This window comes from Chiloscyllium punctatum, chromosome 30 (assembly GCF_047496795.1).
Source record: "Chiloscyllium punctatum isolate Juve2018m chromosome 30, sChiPun1.3, whole genome shotgun sequence".
Lineage (NCBI taxonomy): Eukaryota > Metazoa > Chordata > Chondrichthyes > Orectolobiformes > Hemiscylliidae > Chiloscyllium > Chiloscyllium punctatum.
In genome coordinates this window covers 38,947,209-38,967,981 of record NC_092768.1, presented here as the reverse complement: position 1 = coordinate 38,967,981, position 20,773 = coordinate 38,947,209, and the positions used below count along the sequence as shown (strand labels likewise).

Below are 20,773 nucleotides of genomic sequence, written 5' to 3'. Positions count from 1 at the left end.
AAAGATGTGGGATGGCAAGTGATGAAGATGACATGAAGTGTCTGCAGAGGGATATAAAGAGATTGACTGAATGGGCCAATACTTGGCCGATGGAATGTCATGTGGGAAAATGTCGGTTTTGCACTTTGTCAGGACAAACTCAGGGACTGAATATCATTCAAATGGAGAAAGCCACAGGAAAGAGGGATTTCAGGGTCTTCACCCCCGATCACAAAAAGATGGTGTTCAGGTTCAGCCGGAAGGCAAATGGAATGTTGGCCTTGATTTCAAAAGGATGGAGTGTAAAAGTAAGGAGGTTTTGTAAAAACTATAGACGGCACTGGTCAGACCCAGTGGGAAGACGGTGATCAGGTTTGGGCCCTTTATCTAAGGAAGGATATCCTGGGAGTAAGGGCAGTCTGAAGAAGGTTCACTCGGCTGGTCCCAGATATGGAGGTTCAGTCTGATGGGGAAAGCTTGAGTAGATTAGCCTGCACTCATTGGAACATAGAAACATGAGGTGGCCGTTCCCCAGAGGAGGGGGAGTCCAAAACTAGAGGATAGAGGTATAAGAGGGGAAAGATTTAAAGGGACCTGAGGGGCCAGTTTTTCACACAAGGAGTTGTGGGTATATGGAACCAGCTGCCAGAGGATGTGGTAGAGATGAGTACAATTACAATATTCAAAAGGCATTCGGACAGGTCCATGGACAGGAAAGGTTGGGGGGAAGTACAGGACAAACACAGACAAATGGGATGAATCTAGTTTAGGGAACCTGGTGGGCATGGACATGTTGGGCTGAAGGGTCTGTTTCCATGCTGTATGTTTCTCCAACTCTCTCTGACTCTACGCCTGCTCCAGAAATAACTCTCAGACCATGGGCCCTTCAGGACCCCACTCTGGAGCTCAGGGACACCTGGTCCTTGCCTTGCATCATCCAGGTCACTGTGTGCAGCGATAAACAGTATCTTCCATATCCTGACAGACTGACCTTAATACATAACACTGGAGACATGGGGAAATGTACAAGTTTAAACGGATGCAAAGAGGGATGGATCCACCCGGATAGAGATGAGAGTTCAGGGTCTCACATGACCAGCTTTTATAATTGGATAGGGATCACTGTCCTTTCTAATGAAGAGTGGGAGCGGGGCTGTCGGATGGAGAATGAGGATTTCCCTCCCAATTCAGCTGCAACACACGGTCTGTGCTTTCACCTCCTGGAGCGATCCCCGTTCCTGATGTGGGCAGCGTCTCAAACCTGCAGCTCTTGGTGTCAAACCCCTGTGTGTCTGCCTTTCAGTCTCCCGGTAACTGGTGACAGGCTCACGGTTTCACATTTAATTGGGTGGTTTTAATCTGATACGAACCAATCATTCCCCCCTCTCTGTTTGAGTTGGAGGAAGTGATCAAATTTCCATCGAACTTGGAGAATGGACTCACTACAGACGTTTTTCTTTGTCATTTCCAGTCCATTATCAGCAGCTTTTACCCCAATCCGTTTTTGATGGGAATAACGACAGTGGATTCCCAGAATGTTGCTGATCCTTTTCTCCATCTCCCTGTGTTTTTCCCGGGTCTCTCCCGGTAAGTACAGAATTCAGCTTTCCATTCTCTCTCTCTGTGTCTGGGTGAATGTGAATCTCTTGGGGAGAGTTTGAAATGGGGGATGTTTGACCAGCCGCCTGTTATACAGCCAACCTGATCTTTTACACATTGAAGGCAGCACAGTCTGGAAGACTCTGATGGGATTTGTGTCCAGGTCTCCTGACAGCAGGATGTAGAAACCCCGAGATCAGAGAAGCTCCGAACAAATGGGAAATGGTTCCAATGGACAGTTTTAATTTTCACATCGATTGGGAGAAGCCAAACAGCTTCATCATTCCTGGTCTAAAGTCTTGTAAACACTGTGGGGAGGAGAAGGATACTCCATGTTTAACCCAGCCCAGGCTCAGCTGTGATGCCCTCATGGTTGAATAGGCCAAGTTATTCCAGACACCAACATCTTAATGGTCTCCTCTACCTTGGGGAGACTGGACACCTCCTCGCAGAGCGCTTTAGGGAACATCTCCGAGACACCCGCACCAATCAACCACACTGCCCTGTGGCCCAACATTTGAACTCTCCCTCCCACTCTGCCGTGGACATGGAGGTCCTGGATCTCCTTCACCGCCGCTCCCTCACCACCAGACGCCTGGAGGAAGAACGCCTCATCTTCCGCCTTGGAACACTTCAACCCCAGGGCATCAATGTGGACTTCAACAGTTTCCTTATTTCCCCTTCCCCCCACCACACCCTAGTTCGAAACTTCCAGCTCAGCATTGTCCCCATGACTTGTCCTACCTGCCTATCTTCTTTTCCGCCTATCAACTCCACCCTCCTCCCCTGACCTATCACCTTCATCCAGAGATTGATAGATTCTTGTTGTCTCGGGGAATTAAGGGCTACGGGGAGAATGCGGGTAAGTGGAGTTGAAGTGCCCAGCAGCCATGATTGAATGGCGGAGTGGACTCGATGGGCCGAATGGCCTTACTTCCACTCCTATGTCTTATGGTCTTCATCCCCTCCCCCACTCACCTATTGAACTCTATGCTACTTTCTCCCCACCCCCACCCTCCTCTCATTTACCTCTCCACCCTTCAGGCTCTCTGCTGTATTCCTGATGAAGGGCTTTTGCCCGAAACGTCGATTTTACTGCTCCTTGGATACTGCCTGAACTGCTGTGCTCTTCCAGCACCACTAATCCAGAATCTGGTTTCCAGCATCTGCAGTCATTGTTTTTACCAATATCTTAATGGCCATCCCCCTGTTTGACAGAGAGACTGTTCACACAGTGACTGTCCCTCATGGTCTCACACTTCATCCTCCCAATATTCCTGTTTCTCTTCATTTCAATTCGGATTCACTCACTCCACATCTTTCCTGGTTATAGCAATAAAGCACAAACCTGCCCTTGGGTTATCCTGAATTCCTCACACCAGATGCTCCGCAGTCAGGAAGGTTTCCTCAATGTCTTTCTTCACTTTATTCCAGGTCACTGTTCCAGGTTAAACAGGGAGCTCCAGGATTATGAAACAACAAAAGTAATCGAATAGTGATATCTTTCCAAATGATGGTGTGTGGCCTGGAGGGGAATTTCCAGGGGTTAGTGTACTCTTGCATCTGTTGCTGTTGTCCTCCTTGAAGATAGATGTCACAGGTTTGGAAGGTACTGTCAGGCACTTGGAGACAGTACACACTGCTGTGTGTCAGTACTGTAAGGAGTGAGTGTTGTGGATGGGCTAACAATTAAGCAGGACGTGAGTCAGCAGTTACTCACTGCAGAATTCCCAACACCTGACCTGCTCTTGCATACAGTATACATGTGGTTCATCCACTTCAGTTTCTGGACAATTCAGAGATTACAACACCATTGAATATCGAAGGGAGATAGTCACATTCTCACCGGTTTCAGTTGGTCAGTACATGAAGCCTGTGTGTGCTGCCAGTATAACTTGCCACTTACCAGCCGAAGCCTGAATATTGTCACAAGTGTGGCACTGGAAAAACACAGCAGGTCAGGCAGCATCCGAGGAGCAGAAGAGTTAATGTTTCGAGCGTAAGCTCTTCCTGAATATTGCCCAGGTGTTGCTGCATTTGGAAATGGATGGTTTCAGTCCCTGAGGAATCACAAGCAATGCTGAACATGGTGCAATCATCAGTGAACATCCCTATTTCTGACCTTATACTGGAGAGAAGGTCCCTGAGGAGTTCTTGTAGTGATGTCCTGGAGCTGAGGTGCCTGACCTCCAACAACTACAACCATCTTCTTCTGTGCCCGGTATGACTCCAACCGGCAGAAAGTGTTCCCCCTGAGTCCCACTGATTCCAGTTTTGCCAGGACTCCTTGATGCCACACTTGGTCAAACATAGCCGAGATACCCAGGGCTGCCACTCTTGCCTCCCCTCTGGAATTCAGCTTTTTTGTCCATGTTTGAACTAAGTTTATAACGAGGTCAGGAACTCAGTGGCCCCAGGAGAAGTGAAACTGGGTGTCACTGAGCAGGTTATTGCTGCTTGATGGCACTTTCTAACAGTTAACTGATGATCGAGAGTAGGCTGATGGGGTGGTTAATTCACTGGGTTGGATTTGTCCTGCTTTTTTGTGTACAGGTCATGCCTGAGCAATTTTTCACATTGTCATGTTGAGGCTGGTGTTGGAGCTGTACTGGAACATCTTGGTTGGGTGTGTAGGGATTTCTGGGGCATATGTCTTCAGTACTGTGTAGATGTTTATTAACCCCTTCTTTAACTGATATTTGCAGACACCGACTCACTGACTGTGATCTACACGGCAGTCTCTGGCATTAAGGATTTTCCGGAGGTGACTAACATTGCGATAGTCAATGGAGTTCAACTCAATTATCATGACACTAATGTTCGTCGGATGGTCCCCAGACAGCAGTTCATGGTGGAATATTTTGATGCAGAATACTGGCAATATCTCACAGGTCTCGGGAATACACGATCAGACATGGCAAAGGAGAATCTGAATACAATGATGAAAAGTACAAACCAGACATCTGGTAAGATCGGTGATGGGGAATTTCTGAAGGGTAATGTTGACTGTGGTGTAGGTGGTGTCCCTCTGGGTTCTGCATCAGAAGGTTGTAGGTACAAAGCCCCAGCCCAGGGCATAAACACAGCAATTACACTGAACATGCCAGTTCAGGCTTTACAGAATGCTGTGCTGTTGAAGTTGCTGTCTGTCAGATGAGATGCTGAACAGAGTCTCCGTTGGCTTTATGTCAATGAACCTTTGAAGAAGAGCAGGGAAGTTATCCCCAAAACCCTGGTCAGTATCAAACTTCAATTATCATCATTTGAAAGTGTGTAGGAGCTTTTCTGTATGCAAATTATCTCCCACATTGCCTCCTTTTAAAACAATTACTAAAGGTAATGAATTACATCACACTTCAGCATTCCTAGAGATCAAGAAACTTGCTTTTTAAAAACAAGCTTAATTTTATTTGTTCTTTCCAATGAGTGACAGGCAGGTACTGAGCCTGAGTTATCCTGTTCGCTGTAACACTTGTACATTCCACGTGTGACACTGTGTGAGCCAGAGGTATGCAGAGTGATACTCTGTTCTTTCTGCCTATTCTGAGTGAGAAATTTATGAAGTTGTGTCATAATAATGAAGATCAGGAGATGGTTTATGATTGAGTGAGTGGGAATCTGGTGAGATGGGTGTGATCCTCCAGGAACAAGCAGCTTGTTGGAGAATTCCTGTCATCTCACTGGGTCTCAATGTCTGTTCATATATCAGGTGGGCGGGGGGCATTGATCTTCTCCTGTATTACGGAATGGACAATGTGAATCCAGCAGGCAGTGTGAGAGGACAATGAGAAGCTCTGTAGAAAATATCTGAGAGAGGTAAGGCAGTGAAGATGACCAAGTCCATTCTCCAGCACTCACCTCTTGTTCACTCCACTCAGTCCATCCCCCAGCACTGACCCCTGGGTCACTCCACTCAGTCCATCCACCAGTGCTGACCCCTGGGTCACTACACTCAGTCTATCCCCCAGCACTGACCCCTGGGTCACTCCACTCAGTCCATCCCCCAGCACTGACCCCTGGGTCACTCCACTCAGTCCATCCCCCAGCACTGACCCCTGCATCACTTCACTCAGTCCATCACCCAGCACTGACCCCTGGGTCACTCAGTCCATCCCCCAGCACTGACCCCTGGGTCACTCCACTCAGTCCATCCCCCAGCACTGACCCCTGGGTCACTCCACTCAGTCCATCACCCAGCACTGACCCCTGGGTCACTCAGTCCATCTCCCAGCACTGACCCCTGGGTCACTCCACTCAGTCCATCCCCCAGCACTGACCCCTGGGTCACTCCACTCAGTCCATCCCCCAGCACTGACCCATGGGTCACTCCACTCAGTCCAACCCCCAGCACTGACCCCTGCGTCACTTCACTCAGTCCACCCCCAGCACTGACCCCTGGGTCACTCCACTCAGTCCATCCCCCAGCACTGACCCCTGGGTCACTCAACTCAGTCCATCCCCCAGCACTGACCCCTGGGTCACCCCACTCAGTCTATCTCCCAGCACTAACCCCCTGATATCATTCGTTACTGGACTATAATTTCCAATTCTATTTGATCCTAGATTACTCTCCCCTCAGATCAGACAGGTTGTCATTTATTTGCAAAAAATTGAATACTATTTCCTGTTTGGTCACCGATAGGAATTCACACATTTCAATGGATAACAATTGTTGAAATCACTGATGACGGCTCTATTAAGAGATCGATGCGAGTTGGATTTGATGGAAAGGATTACCTCAGCTTAGATCCAGATAGAATGAGATGGATCGCAACCAATCACAATGCAGTGAAGACTAAAGAGAAATGGAATACTGATGAATCCTGGAACAAATATTGGGAAACCCATCTAGAGCAAGGGTTTGTTCAGGATTTAAAGAGATATTTGCAAGCTGGAAAGCAGTATTTTGGAAGGAAAGGTATGTATTTCAGTTTTGCTCCATGTTCTGATCTAACCTCACTGATCTATGAAACCATTCTCCCATTCCATTCAGTGTCTGTCTGTTGTTTGTGTTTTCACCCTTTCCCATCACAGTTCAGCCTGAAGTGTTCATCTCCAGGAGGGAGCCCAATGGTCAGGACAGGCCACTCACTCTCTCCTGCCTGGTCACTGGGTTTTATCCTGTAGACATCGAGGTGACCTGGCTAAGGAATGGAGAGGTCATGTCTGAGACCCAATCCTCGGGGGTTCGACCGAACCACGATGGGACCCATCAGATCCAGAAAGAGATTGAGATCAATGCTGGGGATGAGGATCAATACTCCTGTCAAATTGAACACAGCAGCCTGGCAGAGGCCCAGCTGTATCAGTGGGGTAAGGGACTGGTGTGTGTGTCTGTGTGTGTGTATGTGTGTGTGTGTCTGTGTGTGTTTGTGTGTGTGTGTCCATTTTTTTTACAACACCTAAACTTTTAAAACTATGAACATACTTTGATAGCTCTCTCTGAGATTGACCTTAGATTTTCTTAGACTCACACTTTCCCAGACTGGGTAAAATGATGGTGGGTGGAATTCCCCCTTTTCGTGAGGAGGGGAGGTGATGACGTGGTGGTATTATCACCAGACTATTAATCCAGAGACCTGAGTAACATCCTGGTGACCTGAGTTTGTATTCCATTTGTTAGATGGTGGAAGTTGATTTGAATGAAAATCTGGAATGAAGAGTCTAATAATGACAATGAAACCATTGTTGTGTAAACTTGTTTGGTTCATGAATTCCCTTTTGGGTGGAAATCAGCCGTTCTCACCTCCATGTGACTCCAGACATACAGCAGTGTGGGTAACTCTCAACTGCCCTCTGACCAATTAGGATTGATTTATAAATGCTAGACCAGCCAGTAACACTGCTGTTTATGATTTATAGAAATTATATAAAGTTGACTGTTAGAGGGTTATTCAGTAAGTTCTCAGATGATATGAAATGAGTGAGGTGGGACAGAGTGAGGAGGATAGCCTTCGATTACAGGAAGATATAGATGTTCTGGTCAGGTGGGCTGGTCAGTGCCAAATGGAATTCACTCTGGATAAGGCAAAGGTGATGCACTGGGGCAGGACAACCAAGGCAAGGGAATCCATGATGGATCCTGGGAAGCACCGAGAATCAGAGGGACCTTGATGTGGCTGGTCACTGGTCCCTTAAGGTATGAGGACAGGTAGATAAAGTGGTTAAGAAGGCATGTGTTACACTTGCCTTTTATTAGCTGTGTCATAGATTTGAAGATAAAGGATGTTACACTGGACCTGTATCAAAACATGGTTATATCACAGCGAGATTATTGTGTACAGTTCTGGAATCCATATTACGGCACGGTGGCTCAGTGGTTAGCACTGCTGCCTCACAGCGTCAGGGACCCAGGTTCGATTCCCACCTCGGTGGACTGTCTGTGTGGAGTTTACACATTCTGCCCGTGTCTGTGTAGGTTTCCTCGGGGTGCTCCGGATTCCTGCCACAGTCCAAAGATGTGCAGGCTAGGTGAATTGGCCATGCTAATTTGCCCATAGTGTTAGGTGCATTAGTCAGAGGGAAATGTAGGGAAATGAACAAAGAACAAAGAATATTTACAACACAGGAACAGGCCCTTTGGCCCCCCAAGCCTGAGCCGATCCAAATCCACTGTCTAAAACTGTCGCTCAATTCTTAAGCATCTGTATCCCTCTGCTACCCTCTTACTCATGCATCTGTCCAGACGCACCTTAAATGAATCTATCGTGCCTGCCTCTACCACCTCTCCTGGCAACGCGTTCCAGGCACCTACCACCCTCTGTGGGAAGTATTTGCCGTGTGTATCCTCCTTAAACTTTTCACCTCTCACCTTGAAGGTGTGATCTCTCGTTATTGAATCCTTCCCCCTGGGAAAAATTTTATTCCTATCCACCCTGTGTATACCCTTCATGATTTTGTAGACCTCAATCAGGTCCCCCCTAAATCTCCTTTTTTCTAATGAAAACAATCCTAACCTACTCAACCCCTCTTCATAGCTAGCACCTTCCATACCAGGCAACATCCTCGTAAACCTTCTCTGCACCCTCTCCAAAGCTGAAAATATGTTGCTGAAAAAGCGCAGCAGGTCAGGCAACATCCAAGGAGCAGGAGAATCGACGTTTCAGGCATGAACCCTTCTTCAGGAAGGCTCATGCCCGAAACATCGATTCTCCTGCTCCTTGGATGCTGCCTGACCTGCTGCGCTTTTCCAGCAACACATTTTCAGCTCTGATCTCCAGCATCTGTAGTCCTCACTTTCACCCTCTCCAAAGCGTCCACATCCTTTTGGTAATGTGGCGACCAGAACTGTACACAGTATTCAAAATGCGGCTGAACCAATGTCGTGTACAATTTTAACATGACCTGCCAGCTCTTATACTCAATACCCCGTCCGATGAAGGCAAGCGTACCATATGCCTTCTTGACCACTCTATCCACCTGTGCAGCCATCTTCAGGATACAATGGACCTACACACCCAGATCTCTCTGCCCATCAACATTTCCCAAGACTCTTCCGTTTACAGTATATTTCGCTCTAGAATTAGACTTCCCAAAATGAAACACCTCACATTTGTCTGGATTGAACTCCATCTGCCACTTCTCCGCCCAACTCTCCAGTCTATCCATATCCTCCTGTATTCTTTGACAGTCCCCTATGCTTTCTGCTACCTCAGCAATCTTCGTATCTTCTGCAAACTTACTGATCAGACCAACTCTGTCCTCTCCAGATCATTTATGTATATCACAAACAACAGTGACCCCAACACTGACCCCTGTGGAGCACCACTGGTCACCTTTCTCCATTTGGAGAAACTCCCTTCAACTACTACTCTCTGTCTCCTGTTGCTCAACTAGTTCTTTATCCACCTAGCTAGAACACCCTGCACACCATGTGACTTCACTTTCTCCATTAGTTTACTGCGGGGAACCCTATCAAATGCCTTACTAAAGTTCATGTATATGACATCTACAGCCTTTCCTTCATCTATCAACTTGGTCACTTCCTCAAAGAACTCTATTAAGTTGGTAAGGCACGATCTCCCCACACAAAACCATGTGGCCTATCACTGATAAGTGCATTCTTTCCTTAATATAAATCGATTTTATCCTTCAGTACCTTCTCCAGCAAGTTTCCCACCACTGACGTCAGGCTCACTGGTCTGTAGTTACCTGGAATATCCCTACTACCCTCCTTGTACAGGGGGACAACATGAGCAACCCTCCAGTCCTCTGGCAGCTCACCTGTGTTTAAGGACGCTACAAAGATATCTATCGGGGCCCAAGCTATTTCCTCTCTCACCTCCCTCAGCAACCTGGGTTAGATCCTATCCGGTCCTGGAGATTTGTCCACCTTAATATCCTTTAGCCTATCCAACACATCTTGCCTCTTTATGTCAAAGTGATCCAGAGTAAACAAACTTCTCTCTCTAATCTCATGTCCCTCTCCTCAGTGAACACTGATGCAAAGTAATCATTGAAAATCTCACCCACTTTCTCAGGTTTGACGCACAACCTTCCTTCCTTATCCTTTAGTGGACGAACCCTTTCTCTAGTTACCCTCTTGCTTCTTATATATGAATAAAAGGCTTTGGGATTCTCCTTATTTCATGAGCCCTTTTAGCCCACTTGATTCCTCGTTTAAGATTGGTCCGACTCTCCCAATATTCCTCCAAGGCCCGTTCTGTTCTAAGCTGCCTGGACCTTATGTATGCTTCCCTTTTCCTCTTGGCTAGTTGCATGATTTCTCCGATCATCCACGGTTCACGAATCTTGCCTTTCCTATCCCTTGCCCTCAACGGGACATGCCTATCTGCACAATCTTCAACCTGTCTTTGAAAGCCTCCCACATCTCAAATGTGGACTTCCTTTCAAATAGCTGTGTCCAATCCACATTTCCCAGCTCCTGCCTAATTTTGATATAATTCGCCTTAGCCCAGTTTAGTACTCTTCCGTTAGGACCACTCTCATCTTTGTCCATGAGTATTCTAAAGCTTACACAATTGTGGTCACTATTCCCAAAGAAAACCTCCCACTGCAACTTCTACCACCTGGCCCGATTCATTCCCCAACACCAGGTCCAATATGGCCGCTTCCCTTGTCAGGCTATTGACATACTGCTCCAGAAAACTTTCCTGGATGCTCCTTACAAAATCTGCCCCATCCAGACCTCTGACACTAAATGTATTCCAGTCAATGTTGGGAAAATTAAAATCTCCCATCATCACCATATCTTTCCATAATCTGTTCACCTATTTGTTCTTCTAAGTCACACTCACTGTAGGGAGGCCTGTAGTACAGCCCCAACAATGTAACTGAGCCCTTCTTATTTCTCCACCCCACCCATAATGCCTCACTACCCAATCCCCCGTAGTGTCCTCCTTTAGCACAGCCGTGATATCATCGCTCACCAGCAATGCAACTCCTCCCTCACTTTTACTTCCCTCCTTGTCCTGTCTGAAGCATCTATATCCTGGAACATTTAGTTGCCAATCATGCCCTTCCTTCAACCAAGTCTCTGTGATCTCAATAACGCCATACTCCCAGACACCAATCCAAGCCCTAAGTCCATCTGCCTTACCTACTATACTTCATGCATTAAAGTATATGCACTTCAGGCTGCCAGTTCTTTTGCATTCATCTGCTGTCTGCCTACTCTTCCCCTCGGTAATGCTAACTTCATGATCCTTACAGTCTCAGTTTCCAACTCACTGTCTACTAGTTGTCTCTTCTGGTTCCCAGCCCCCTGTTGCATTAGTTTAAATCCTCCCCAACATCAGTAGCAAAAACTCCCCCAAGGACATTAGTTCCGTCTGGTTCAGATGTATACCGACAATTTGTAATTGTCCCGCCTTCCCCAGAACCAGTCCCAATGTCCCACAAATCTGAACCTCTCCCTCCTACCCCATCCCTCAAGCCACATGTTCATCCTGCCTATTCTTTTGTTTCTACCCTGGCTAGCATGTGGCACTGGTAGTAATCCCGACATCACTACCTTTGAGGTCCTCCACTTTAACTTCTCTCCTAGCTCCCTGAATTCTGCTTTCAGGACCTCATCTCTTTTTTTTACTTATATCGTTGGTGCCTATATGCACCAAGAGAACTGACTGTTCACCTCCCCTTTTAGAATGCTCTGCAGCCAATCGGTGACATCCCTGACCCGAGCACCTGGGAGGCAAAATACAATCCAGGAGTCTCGTTTCCGGCCACAGAATGGCCTATCTACTCCCCTTACAATAGAGTCCCCTCTGACTATGACCCTACAAGTCTTTTTCCCACCCATCTGAACAGCAGTGCCCGCCATGGTGCCATGATCCTGGCAACTGCTGCCCTCCCCTGGTGATCCATCTCCCCCAGCAGTATCCAAAGCAGTATACCTGTCTTGGAGGGAGATGACCGCAGGGGACACCTGCACTGCCTTCCTGTTCTTTTTCTGCCTTTTGGTCACCCATTCACTGTCTCCCTCAGCAGTTCGAACCTGCGGTGTGACCATATCACGAAACGTGCTATCCACGACCTCCTCAGCATCTCGGATGCCCCACAGTGAGTCCATCCGCAGTTCCAGAGCCGTCACACGGTCAAACAAGAGCTGCAGCTGGACACACTTCTTCCAAATGTAAGAGTCAGGGACGTCAGCCACATTCCTGAGCTCCTACGTCAAGCAAGAGGCACATGCCACGGGTCTGAGTCCCCTGCCATTGGAAGCCTTAGTTTTATATCAACTAACTAAAACCAAACAATGCACTTAAATATATGAAGGAAACAAAAGTAAAAGAAAGCCTTACCTTACAGAGTCCTTTTCTTCTGGTTAGAGTTGGGGGGGGGGGGGGGGGGGGGCGTGTTTCGGGAGAGAGGTACTACACGTGTAGTATCTCGGGTTTAGCCGCTGCCCAAATTTATACTAAGTCCTTACTTTCCCGGCAACCTCCTCGTCTCCACCACTCCCTCTGCTCTGTCTCCTGCTGCTCCCGGACAGGAAAAAGGCCTCAGGCTTCGAAGGTAAGAATTTTTAATGTTCTCTTACTTTCCCGGCAACCTCCTGGTGTCCAACATCACCTCCATTCTGTCTCCCACTGCTCCCAGACAGGAAGAAAAAGACAAAAAAATGGGTCTGGGTGGATATTCTTCGGAGGGTCGGTGTGGACCTCTTGGGCTGAAGGGCCTGTCTCCACACTATCGGGAATCTAATGTAATCAAAGAGAAATTACAGGCACAATGTGTCATCAAGATGGCGGTGGAGTATAGCTCCACGTCTCCTCTGAATGGTTTTCCATTTTTTTGGTCTTTCTATTTGGACTCACCTCTTTTCCTGAGCTTGGACAGCATCAGCAGCAGCAAAGTATCCCAGTGTGGACTCGACTGGGCCTAGTGTGGACCTTGTGATGGTGGGAAGTGAGCCTTGCTTACTTACTTTACCAGGACCGAGCATGGGGAGCTGGCATCGAAATTGGCAGCTGTACCCAGCAGGGGCGATGTTGGTAGGGTAGGCTCAGCAGCGAAAGGTGGCACCTGAGGATCAGTAACTTCGTCATTGGTTGGACCTTGCTCTAGTGATGGAGATACAGTGGTGGGAGGGCCTCATAATGACATTGATGAGTTTGGCCAAATGGTGAGAGATGCGACTCTGATGTTGGTGGATCTGGTGCAGGTGGCAGCAAGGCGGTGGCAGAGGAGAATTGGCCCAGATATACAAGATGGCGCGTGAAGAGTGGCAGTTTCAACGTTGGTTGGGTCCAGTCTAGAGAGTGGGAGAGGCAGTGGGAGAGGGATAGTGGTGCAGCATCATCGATGATCGGGACTCATGGACTCTCTTGAAGCTTTAACTCTCATTTTTTTGGTTTTTTAAAAATAGAATCCCAACAGTGTCGAAACAGGTCCTATGGCCCAACAGGTTTACACTGATCCTCCAAGGAATATCCCACATGAACCCATTCCCCATTACTCTACATTTACCCCTGACTAATGCACCTGACCCACATTCCTGAACACAATAGGCAATTTAGCATAGCCACTTTACCTGACCTGCACATCTTTGAACTGGGGGAGGAAACCTATGCAGACCTGGGGAGTATGTGCAAACTCCACACAGACAGTAGCCCGAGGCTGGAATCGAACCTGGGTGCCGAGCACTGGGAGGCAGCAGTGCTAACCCCTGAGCCACTGTGCTGTCCCCTTGTTCTTAAAACTAATCAAAATGGTGTCAGATTGTGGTGACAGTGAAAAATCTTCTCACTGTATTTTACTGTTTTCTCACTGTAAAATACACATGACAATGAAATCATTCGTTCGTTCACGTGATAGGACTGTCGAGGGTGCAGAGGAGATTTACCAGGATATGCCTGGTCTGGAGAGTTTCCGTTATGAAGAGAGATGAGACAGACTGGGATTGTTTTACATACAGCAGAGGAGATCGAAGGGGGAGGGGACATGATTGTGATATATAAAATCATGGGGAGCACAGATAAGGCAGACAGAAGAAACATTTCCCCCTGTGGGGTGGAGAGATCAATGAACAGGGGGAATAGATTTTAGATAAGTCTGAGAACATCCTCATTAATACTGAGAATGTTCCGAGGAGCTGTGAGGAAATGTGGGTCGTGGGAATCTGGAACTCACTGCCTGTTCGGATGTTGGGGCAGAAACCCTCATTAGCATTTAAGAAGTATTTAGATGTGCCCTTGTGATTCCAAGGCTGACAAGGCTATGGCCAAGTGCTTGAAAATGGGATTAGAACAGTTTGTTGGTTGTGGTTAACATGATGTGCTGAAGGGTGTCTCTCTGTGCTGCAGACATCTCTGTCTCTGTGACCCCCACATCCCAGAAGCAGATTAATGAGGTTAATGTGACCAGTGCTTATCATTCACTCTACTGACTCTCCACTATACTCCCCCTCCAAGAACAGTCTGTCTGATGTGAGGTTTGATGTTCAGGACACAATGTCATTCTCTGGATAGAGTCTAACCGAAGATGCACTTTGCCACTTTGTATTGTAACCCCCTTGAGGTAACGGCCAACACTCTATTAACTTTCTGTGTTTTTTAATGAAGCATGCATGAGATGTTTATAATGTTTCTACATGGCCTTGCTAAATGCACTATATTTAACATCTTATAATCTCACAACAGCACGAAAGGGTTCAAATTTGTCTTCCTCAGATCTAAAGTGGATGAATGCACACTTCCCCAATTGGATAAAACGGAAGCAGATGGAATTCACTCATTTACTCTGTTACTGTACCTTCAGTCTGTCTCTTAACCTAGCGCCTTCCGTAAACATGGATATTATCCCCCTAGATTGGGACAACACGGTGTTTGCACCCCCTTCAATAAGATCTTTAGAGACTTCACTGGAGAGTGAAACTGGGTGACGGTCAAACCAATGTTAAACCAACCCCATCAAGTCCCAACGGACAAGTTCTTTTCAATTGTCTCGAATCGACACAAATTAGGAACGGATCCAGGAACAGAGACAATCCTGATGTTATTCAAATGTATTTCAGAAGTCCTGAAAAACAGTGCAGGATATGCTCATCTTGGAATTGTGATTGGATTAGTCGCTGCAATGGCTGCAATATTCGGAATAATCATCTGGAAAAAACCCTGGAGAGGTAAGAATCAGAGAGAGGGGAATGTGGAACTGAGGGGACAGGATGAGTGTGGGGGAATCTCCTGTACTGGGAGTACAGGGCACTGTGTGGAATGGAACTGAATAAACCCCCCCACACACATACACACGTGTACACACGTCCTGTCCCCTGTCTGACTTTCGTTCAGGTGATCGGCCCAGTCCAGGTCTAATATTGATCATTAAACCCTTCACACACTCTCACCTTCTCACTGACTGAATATCAATGGAATGGTAGAGATCTCCAGCATCTCCATAAAAGGTTAGGATGGAAAGGAATGTGGGAACTAGGATTTCTTACAGAACCTCAATTGTCTCACACTGTGTTGTCATCGTTTGAGAATGGATTATTCCCCATTCTAATGGACATTTATTTTGTTTCTGCAGATTCACCAAGTGGGACCTACACAACAGCTTCCAGTAAGTGACTGAGGGGACAGAGTGTTGGGAATGATGGAGAGGGATTTGCAAGTACAGAGTTACATTCCACTGAGTGTTACTCAGGCTGACACATATACCACCCTCCGCACTCTGAAGACCCTCAACCTCTTAACCCACTTCTTCCTCATTTTCACATCTTCCCCACTCCCCATTCATCTCCATCCAATTCTTTGCTCTTTCATCCGTTATCCCCATCCATCACCATTCACTTCCTGTTCCCTCAGACCCCAGTGTCCCACTGCCTCACCCTTCACTTCCCCATCCCCCACACTGCACTCCCTGACCTCACCATCCACTCTCTCCCTCCAATCCCTCTTCCTCCACTCCCTTTGTGCTGTGCCCTCTGGGTCTGCTTTGTTAATGCTGAAGGGAATTGAATCCTGGGTCCTGTGACTGAGCGACAATAACTCAAAATGGTCAAGTTTATATTTTGTTCCATTTCTCACAGTCCGTTTTTATTTTCTCAGCTTCTGACATCTCTGTTCCAGTTCCTTCATGATTCGGTGAGTGACATTTTAACGTAGCACCAGTGATGTATAACATTTTCACCCCCCTCCTGACCCTGTCCCAACCTCCCAGTCACTGTTAAACCCTGTCAGACTAATCCCCTTCCACTCCTGACCCTGTCCCATCCTCCCAGACACAGTTAAACCCTGTCAGACTAATTCCCCTCCCCTCCTGACCCTGTCCCACCCTCCCAGACACTGATAAACCCTGTCAGACTAATTCCCCTCTGCTCTTGACCCTATCCCACCCTCCCAGACACTGATAAACCCTGTCAGACTAATTCCCCTCCCCTCCTGACCCTGTCCCACCCTCCCAGACACAGTTAAACCCTGTCAGACGAATTCCCCTCCCCTCCTGACCCTGTCGCACCCTCCCAGACACTGCAAAACCCTGTCAGACTAATCCCCTTCCGCTCCTGACCCTGTCCCACCCTCCCAGACACTGATAAACCCTGTCAGACTAATTCCCCTCCCCTCCTGACCCTGTCCCACCCTTCCAGACACTGTTAAACCCTGTCAGACTAATTCCCCTCCCCTCCTGACCTTGTCCCACCCTCCCAGACACTGTTAAACCCTGTCAGACTAATTCCCCTCCCCTCCTGACCCTGTCCCACCCTTCCAGACACTGTTAAACCCTGTCAGACAAATTCCCCTCCCCTCCTGACCCTGTCCCACCCTCCCAGTCACTGTTAAACCCTGTCAGACTAATCCCCTTCCACTCCTGACCCTGTCCCATCCTCCCAGACACAGTTAAACCCTGTCAGACTAATTCCCCTCCCCTCCTGACCCTGTCCCACCCTCCCAGACACTGATAAACCCTGTCAGACTAATTCCCCTCTGCTCTTGACCCTATCCCACCCTCCCAGACACTGTTAAACCCTGTCAGACTAATTCCCCTCCCCTCCTGACCCTGTCCCACCCTCCCAGACACAGTTAAACCCTGTCAGACGAATTCCCCTCCCCTCCTGACCCTGTCGCACCCTCCCAGACACTGATAAACCCTGTCAGACTAATCCCCTTCCGCTCCTGACCCTGTCCCACCCTCCCAGACACTGATAAACCCTGTCAGACTAATTCCCCTCCCCTCCTGACCCTGTCCCACCCTCCCAGTCACTGTTAAACCCTGTCAGACTAATTCCCCTCCCCTCCTGACTCCATCCCACCCTCCCAGACACTGTTAAACCCTGTCAGACTAACTCCCCTCCCCTCCTGACCCTGTCCCAGCCTCCCAGACACTGTTAAACCCCGTCAGACTAATTCCCCTCCCCTCCTGACCCTGTCCCACCCTTCCAGACACTGTTAAACCCTGTCAGACTAATTCCCCTCCCCTCCTGACCTTGTCCCACCCTCCCAGACACTGTTAAACCCTGTCAGACTAATTCCCCTCCCCTCCTGACCCTGTCCCACCCTTCCAGACACTGTTAAACCCTGTCAGACTAATTCCCCTCCCCTCCTGACCTTGTCCCACCCTCCCAGACACTGTTAAACCCTGTCAGACTAATTCCCCTCCCCTCCTGACCCTGTCCCACCCTTCCAGACACTGTTAAACCCTGTCAGACTAATTCCCCTCCCCTCCTGACCCTGTCCCACCCTCCCAGTCACTGTTAAACCCTGTCAGACTAATTCCCCTCCCCTCCTGACTCCATCCCACCCTCCCAGACACTGTTAAACCCTGTCAGACTAACTCCCCTCCCCTCCTGACCCTGTCCCAGCCTCCCAGACACTGTTAAACCCCGTCAGACTAATTCCCCTCCCCTCCTGACCCTGTCCCACCCTCCCAGACACTGCAAAACCCTGTCAGACTAATTCCCCTCCCCTCCTGACCCTGTCCTATCCTCCCAGACACTGCAAAACCCTGTCAGACTAATTCCCCTCTCTTCCTGACTCTGCCCTATCCTCCCAGTCACTGTTAAACCCTGTCACACTAATTCCCCTCCCCTCCTGACCCTGTCGCACCCTCCCAGTCACTGTTAAACCCTGTCAGACTAATTCCCCTCCCCTCCTGACCCTGTCCCACCCTCCCAGTCACTATTAAACCCTGTCAGACTAATTCCCCTCCCCTCCTGACCCTGTCCCACCCTCCCAGACACTGTTAAACCCTGTCAGACTAATGTCCCCTCCCCTCCTGACCCTGTCCCAGCCTCCCAGACACTGTTAAACCCTGTCAGACTAATTCCCCTCCCCTCCTGACCCTGTCCCACCCTTCCAGACACTGTTAAACCCTGTCAGACTAATTCCCCTCCCCTCCTGACCTTGTCCCACCCTCCCAGACACTGTTAAACCCTGTCAGACTAATTCCCCTCCCCTCCTGACCCTGTCCCACCCTTCCAGACACTGTTAAACCCTGTCAGACTAATTCCCCTCCCCTCCTGACCCCATCCCACCCTCCCAGACACTGTTAAACCCTGACTAATTCCCCTCCCCTCCTGACCCTGTCCCACCCTCCCAGACACTGTTAAACCCTGTCAGACTAATGTCCCCTCCCCTCCTGACCCTGTCCCACCCTCCCAAACACTGTTCAACCCTGACAGACTAATTTCACTCCCCTCCCCATCCTGAAGTGATTGCCTCATGTCTGTCATTCCTGACCTTCACTGCAGGACATTCCTGGAGCCTTATTGTGGAATAATGGGATTCTCTTGTTCCAGTGTGAACATGGACTTCATTGTCCATCCTTCCATATCACAGCAGACACACAGAATTACAGCTCATTGCTCACATCCAGTTCTTTCAGGATTGAGATTGAGTTTTCCTGGGAATATTTTTCCACAGGTTGAACGGTGGATCCTGGATCTGCAGGTTTGGATCCTGATCCTTCAAATGAGACCTTCTCAAGTCGTGTATCCATCACGTCTCAGAAATGTGAGCAGTGTCACCGTCAGAGGGATCTTCAAGGATGGTTTGTACCTCACACTTGCTCATCATCACTGTCTTCAGTGGGTCACTGATTGACCCGAAATGAAGCAACATCCCGAGGCAACTCAGAGGCACAGTATTTATTGGGGTGAAACTGATACATTTTTTTGCACATTACGTGCCAAATTTGAACAACTCTCTAAATATCTGTATAAATATGTTGACAAAAATTTCTATTCATCTGTTACTGTTCTATTTTTATTCGAACTTAATTTAAGCTGAACTGACCAACTTCGCACTTTCTGTAACACTGTTATTTTATTTTATCACCATAATGTATTATGATGGCAGCAATTTGATCCTACTTATTATCAATGTTTAGCTACAGATGCTGAGAATTGTGGTTTGTCATCAATAAACAGTTATTGGTGTTGAATGTGAGGAAAGGGCAGGCTCACCAGCTGAATGTTTCACCAGGGCTGAGCACACGAGCGTCTGGGATGGGACAGATGGGGAGGAACCTTCATTGTCAATGTTTCCTTCTGATAGGTGCTGCCTTTGGACACACTGCCTGGAGGGGGAAGGGGGGAGTCAGTGTCAGCAGCTCAGGGGGGTGAAAGGGGACCTGGAGAAGGCCCTGGGACACAGAGGGAAGTGAGACAGTAACTGAGCTGGAGGGGGAAGGGGAGTGACATCCAGATGAACAGGAGGGGGAGCACCCTGGGGCTGGGAGAGCAGGTGAGTGGCACTCTCACTCTTGTCCCCATGTTGCACCTTCGGGTGTTAATGTGGGGGGTGTCCCAAGTCTGGGATGATAATCCGATCCCCCGCTCTCCATCTCCGAGCCCCTCTTGGTCTGAGGGAGGCATTAGGGCAGCCATGAAGCTGATGGGGTGGGGTTAGTGGGAGGGTGGGTGATAAACCGATCTGATCTGTCAGGGCCTGAGGGACCTCCAACAGTTCAAGGACTTGCTCCATAGTCTTCAGTGACACAGGGACCACATCAGACCCATGTTGGCACTCTGCTGGAAGAGGTGTTCATTACTGACCTGAGCAATGGACTGGTGGCTCAACATGACAGGCACCTTGACTCTCTGCACTTGAGCAGCAGGAGATGGGGGAGGTTCAGACAAGGGCTTCTACAGCAGCTGGGCCTTTGGAGAAAAAGCATTCCTGATGCATTGCCTGGTCCAAAGCAGACCCATCTCAATCCTTCCGACCACATGGAGGATGCTGCAAGGCCCCATAACCAAAGGCCAATACAAACCCAGCTGTTGGAGACAGCTGCTCGGGCAGGAATACAAAGTAGCCCAATAGAAGGCCTCCTGGCAGCTCCGAGTACAGAAACAGGGCAGGCCCAAGGGAGAGCAGCTGGAGCTCTCATGGATGCAGCTCCTGGCCAGCAGCTCCCCAGGGAGGAGTTCTCAGCTGCTGGGCATGTCTCTGGGACAGGAGGGGGGCAGGATATGGGCACAGGGGGAGATACAGGAAGCATGAGGGTGACAGCTCTAACAGGGGGATGTCTGTCTGCCCTCCCCACTCCTGCCCTGTGAGAGTGACCCTCAGGCACTGATGAGCGTGTGGCTTTTTAACGTTTCATTTTGAGGAAATCCCCTATTTAAAGAGAGTTCTATTTCTAAATTATAAATTGTTTCTCTTCTGTTGGAGTCCATTATTTTATTTACAGATTGACCTGGAGTCAGTTTAAATCACACAAAACAATTTTTATTGACATGTAACACTCAGACATTCCAACCAAACTGTTGGGGGATGCTACAGAAAATACAAAT

The 20,773-nt window shown here is 48.4% G+C and overlaps 1 protein-coding gene across 1 annotated transcript in view; it reads left to right on the top strand.

Moving 5' to 3' along the window:
• Window positions 1–1,379: 1,379 nt before the first annotated feature.
• LOC140455576 (uncharacterized) overlaps window positions 1,380–20,773 on the top strand; it is a 65,771-nt gene continuing 46,377 nt past the window's right edge. Inside the window, exons 1-8 of the mRNA XM_072550497.1 lie at window positions 1,380–1,566; window positions 4,284–4,544; window positions 6,221–6,496; window positions 6,613–6,891; window positions 15,056–15,163; window positions 15,568–15,600; window positions 16,089–16,117; window positions 18,900–19,026. Of these exons, the coding sequence (XP_072406598.1) occupies window positions 1,515–1,566; window positions 4,284–4,544; window positions 6,221–6,496; window positions 6,613–6,891; window positions 15,056–15,163; window positions 15,568–15,600; window positions 16,089–16,117; window positions 18,900–19,026 (1,165 nt within the window). The 5' untranslated portion in view covers window positions 1,380–1,514. The remainder of the gene's footprint in view (window positions 1,567–4,283; window positions 4,545–6,220; window positions 6,497–6,612; window positions 6,892–15,055; window positions 15,164–15,567; window positions 15,601–16,088; window positions 16,118–18,899; window positions 19,027–20,773) is intronic.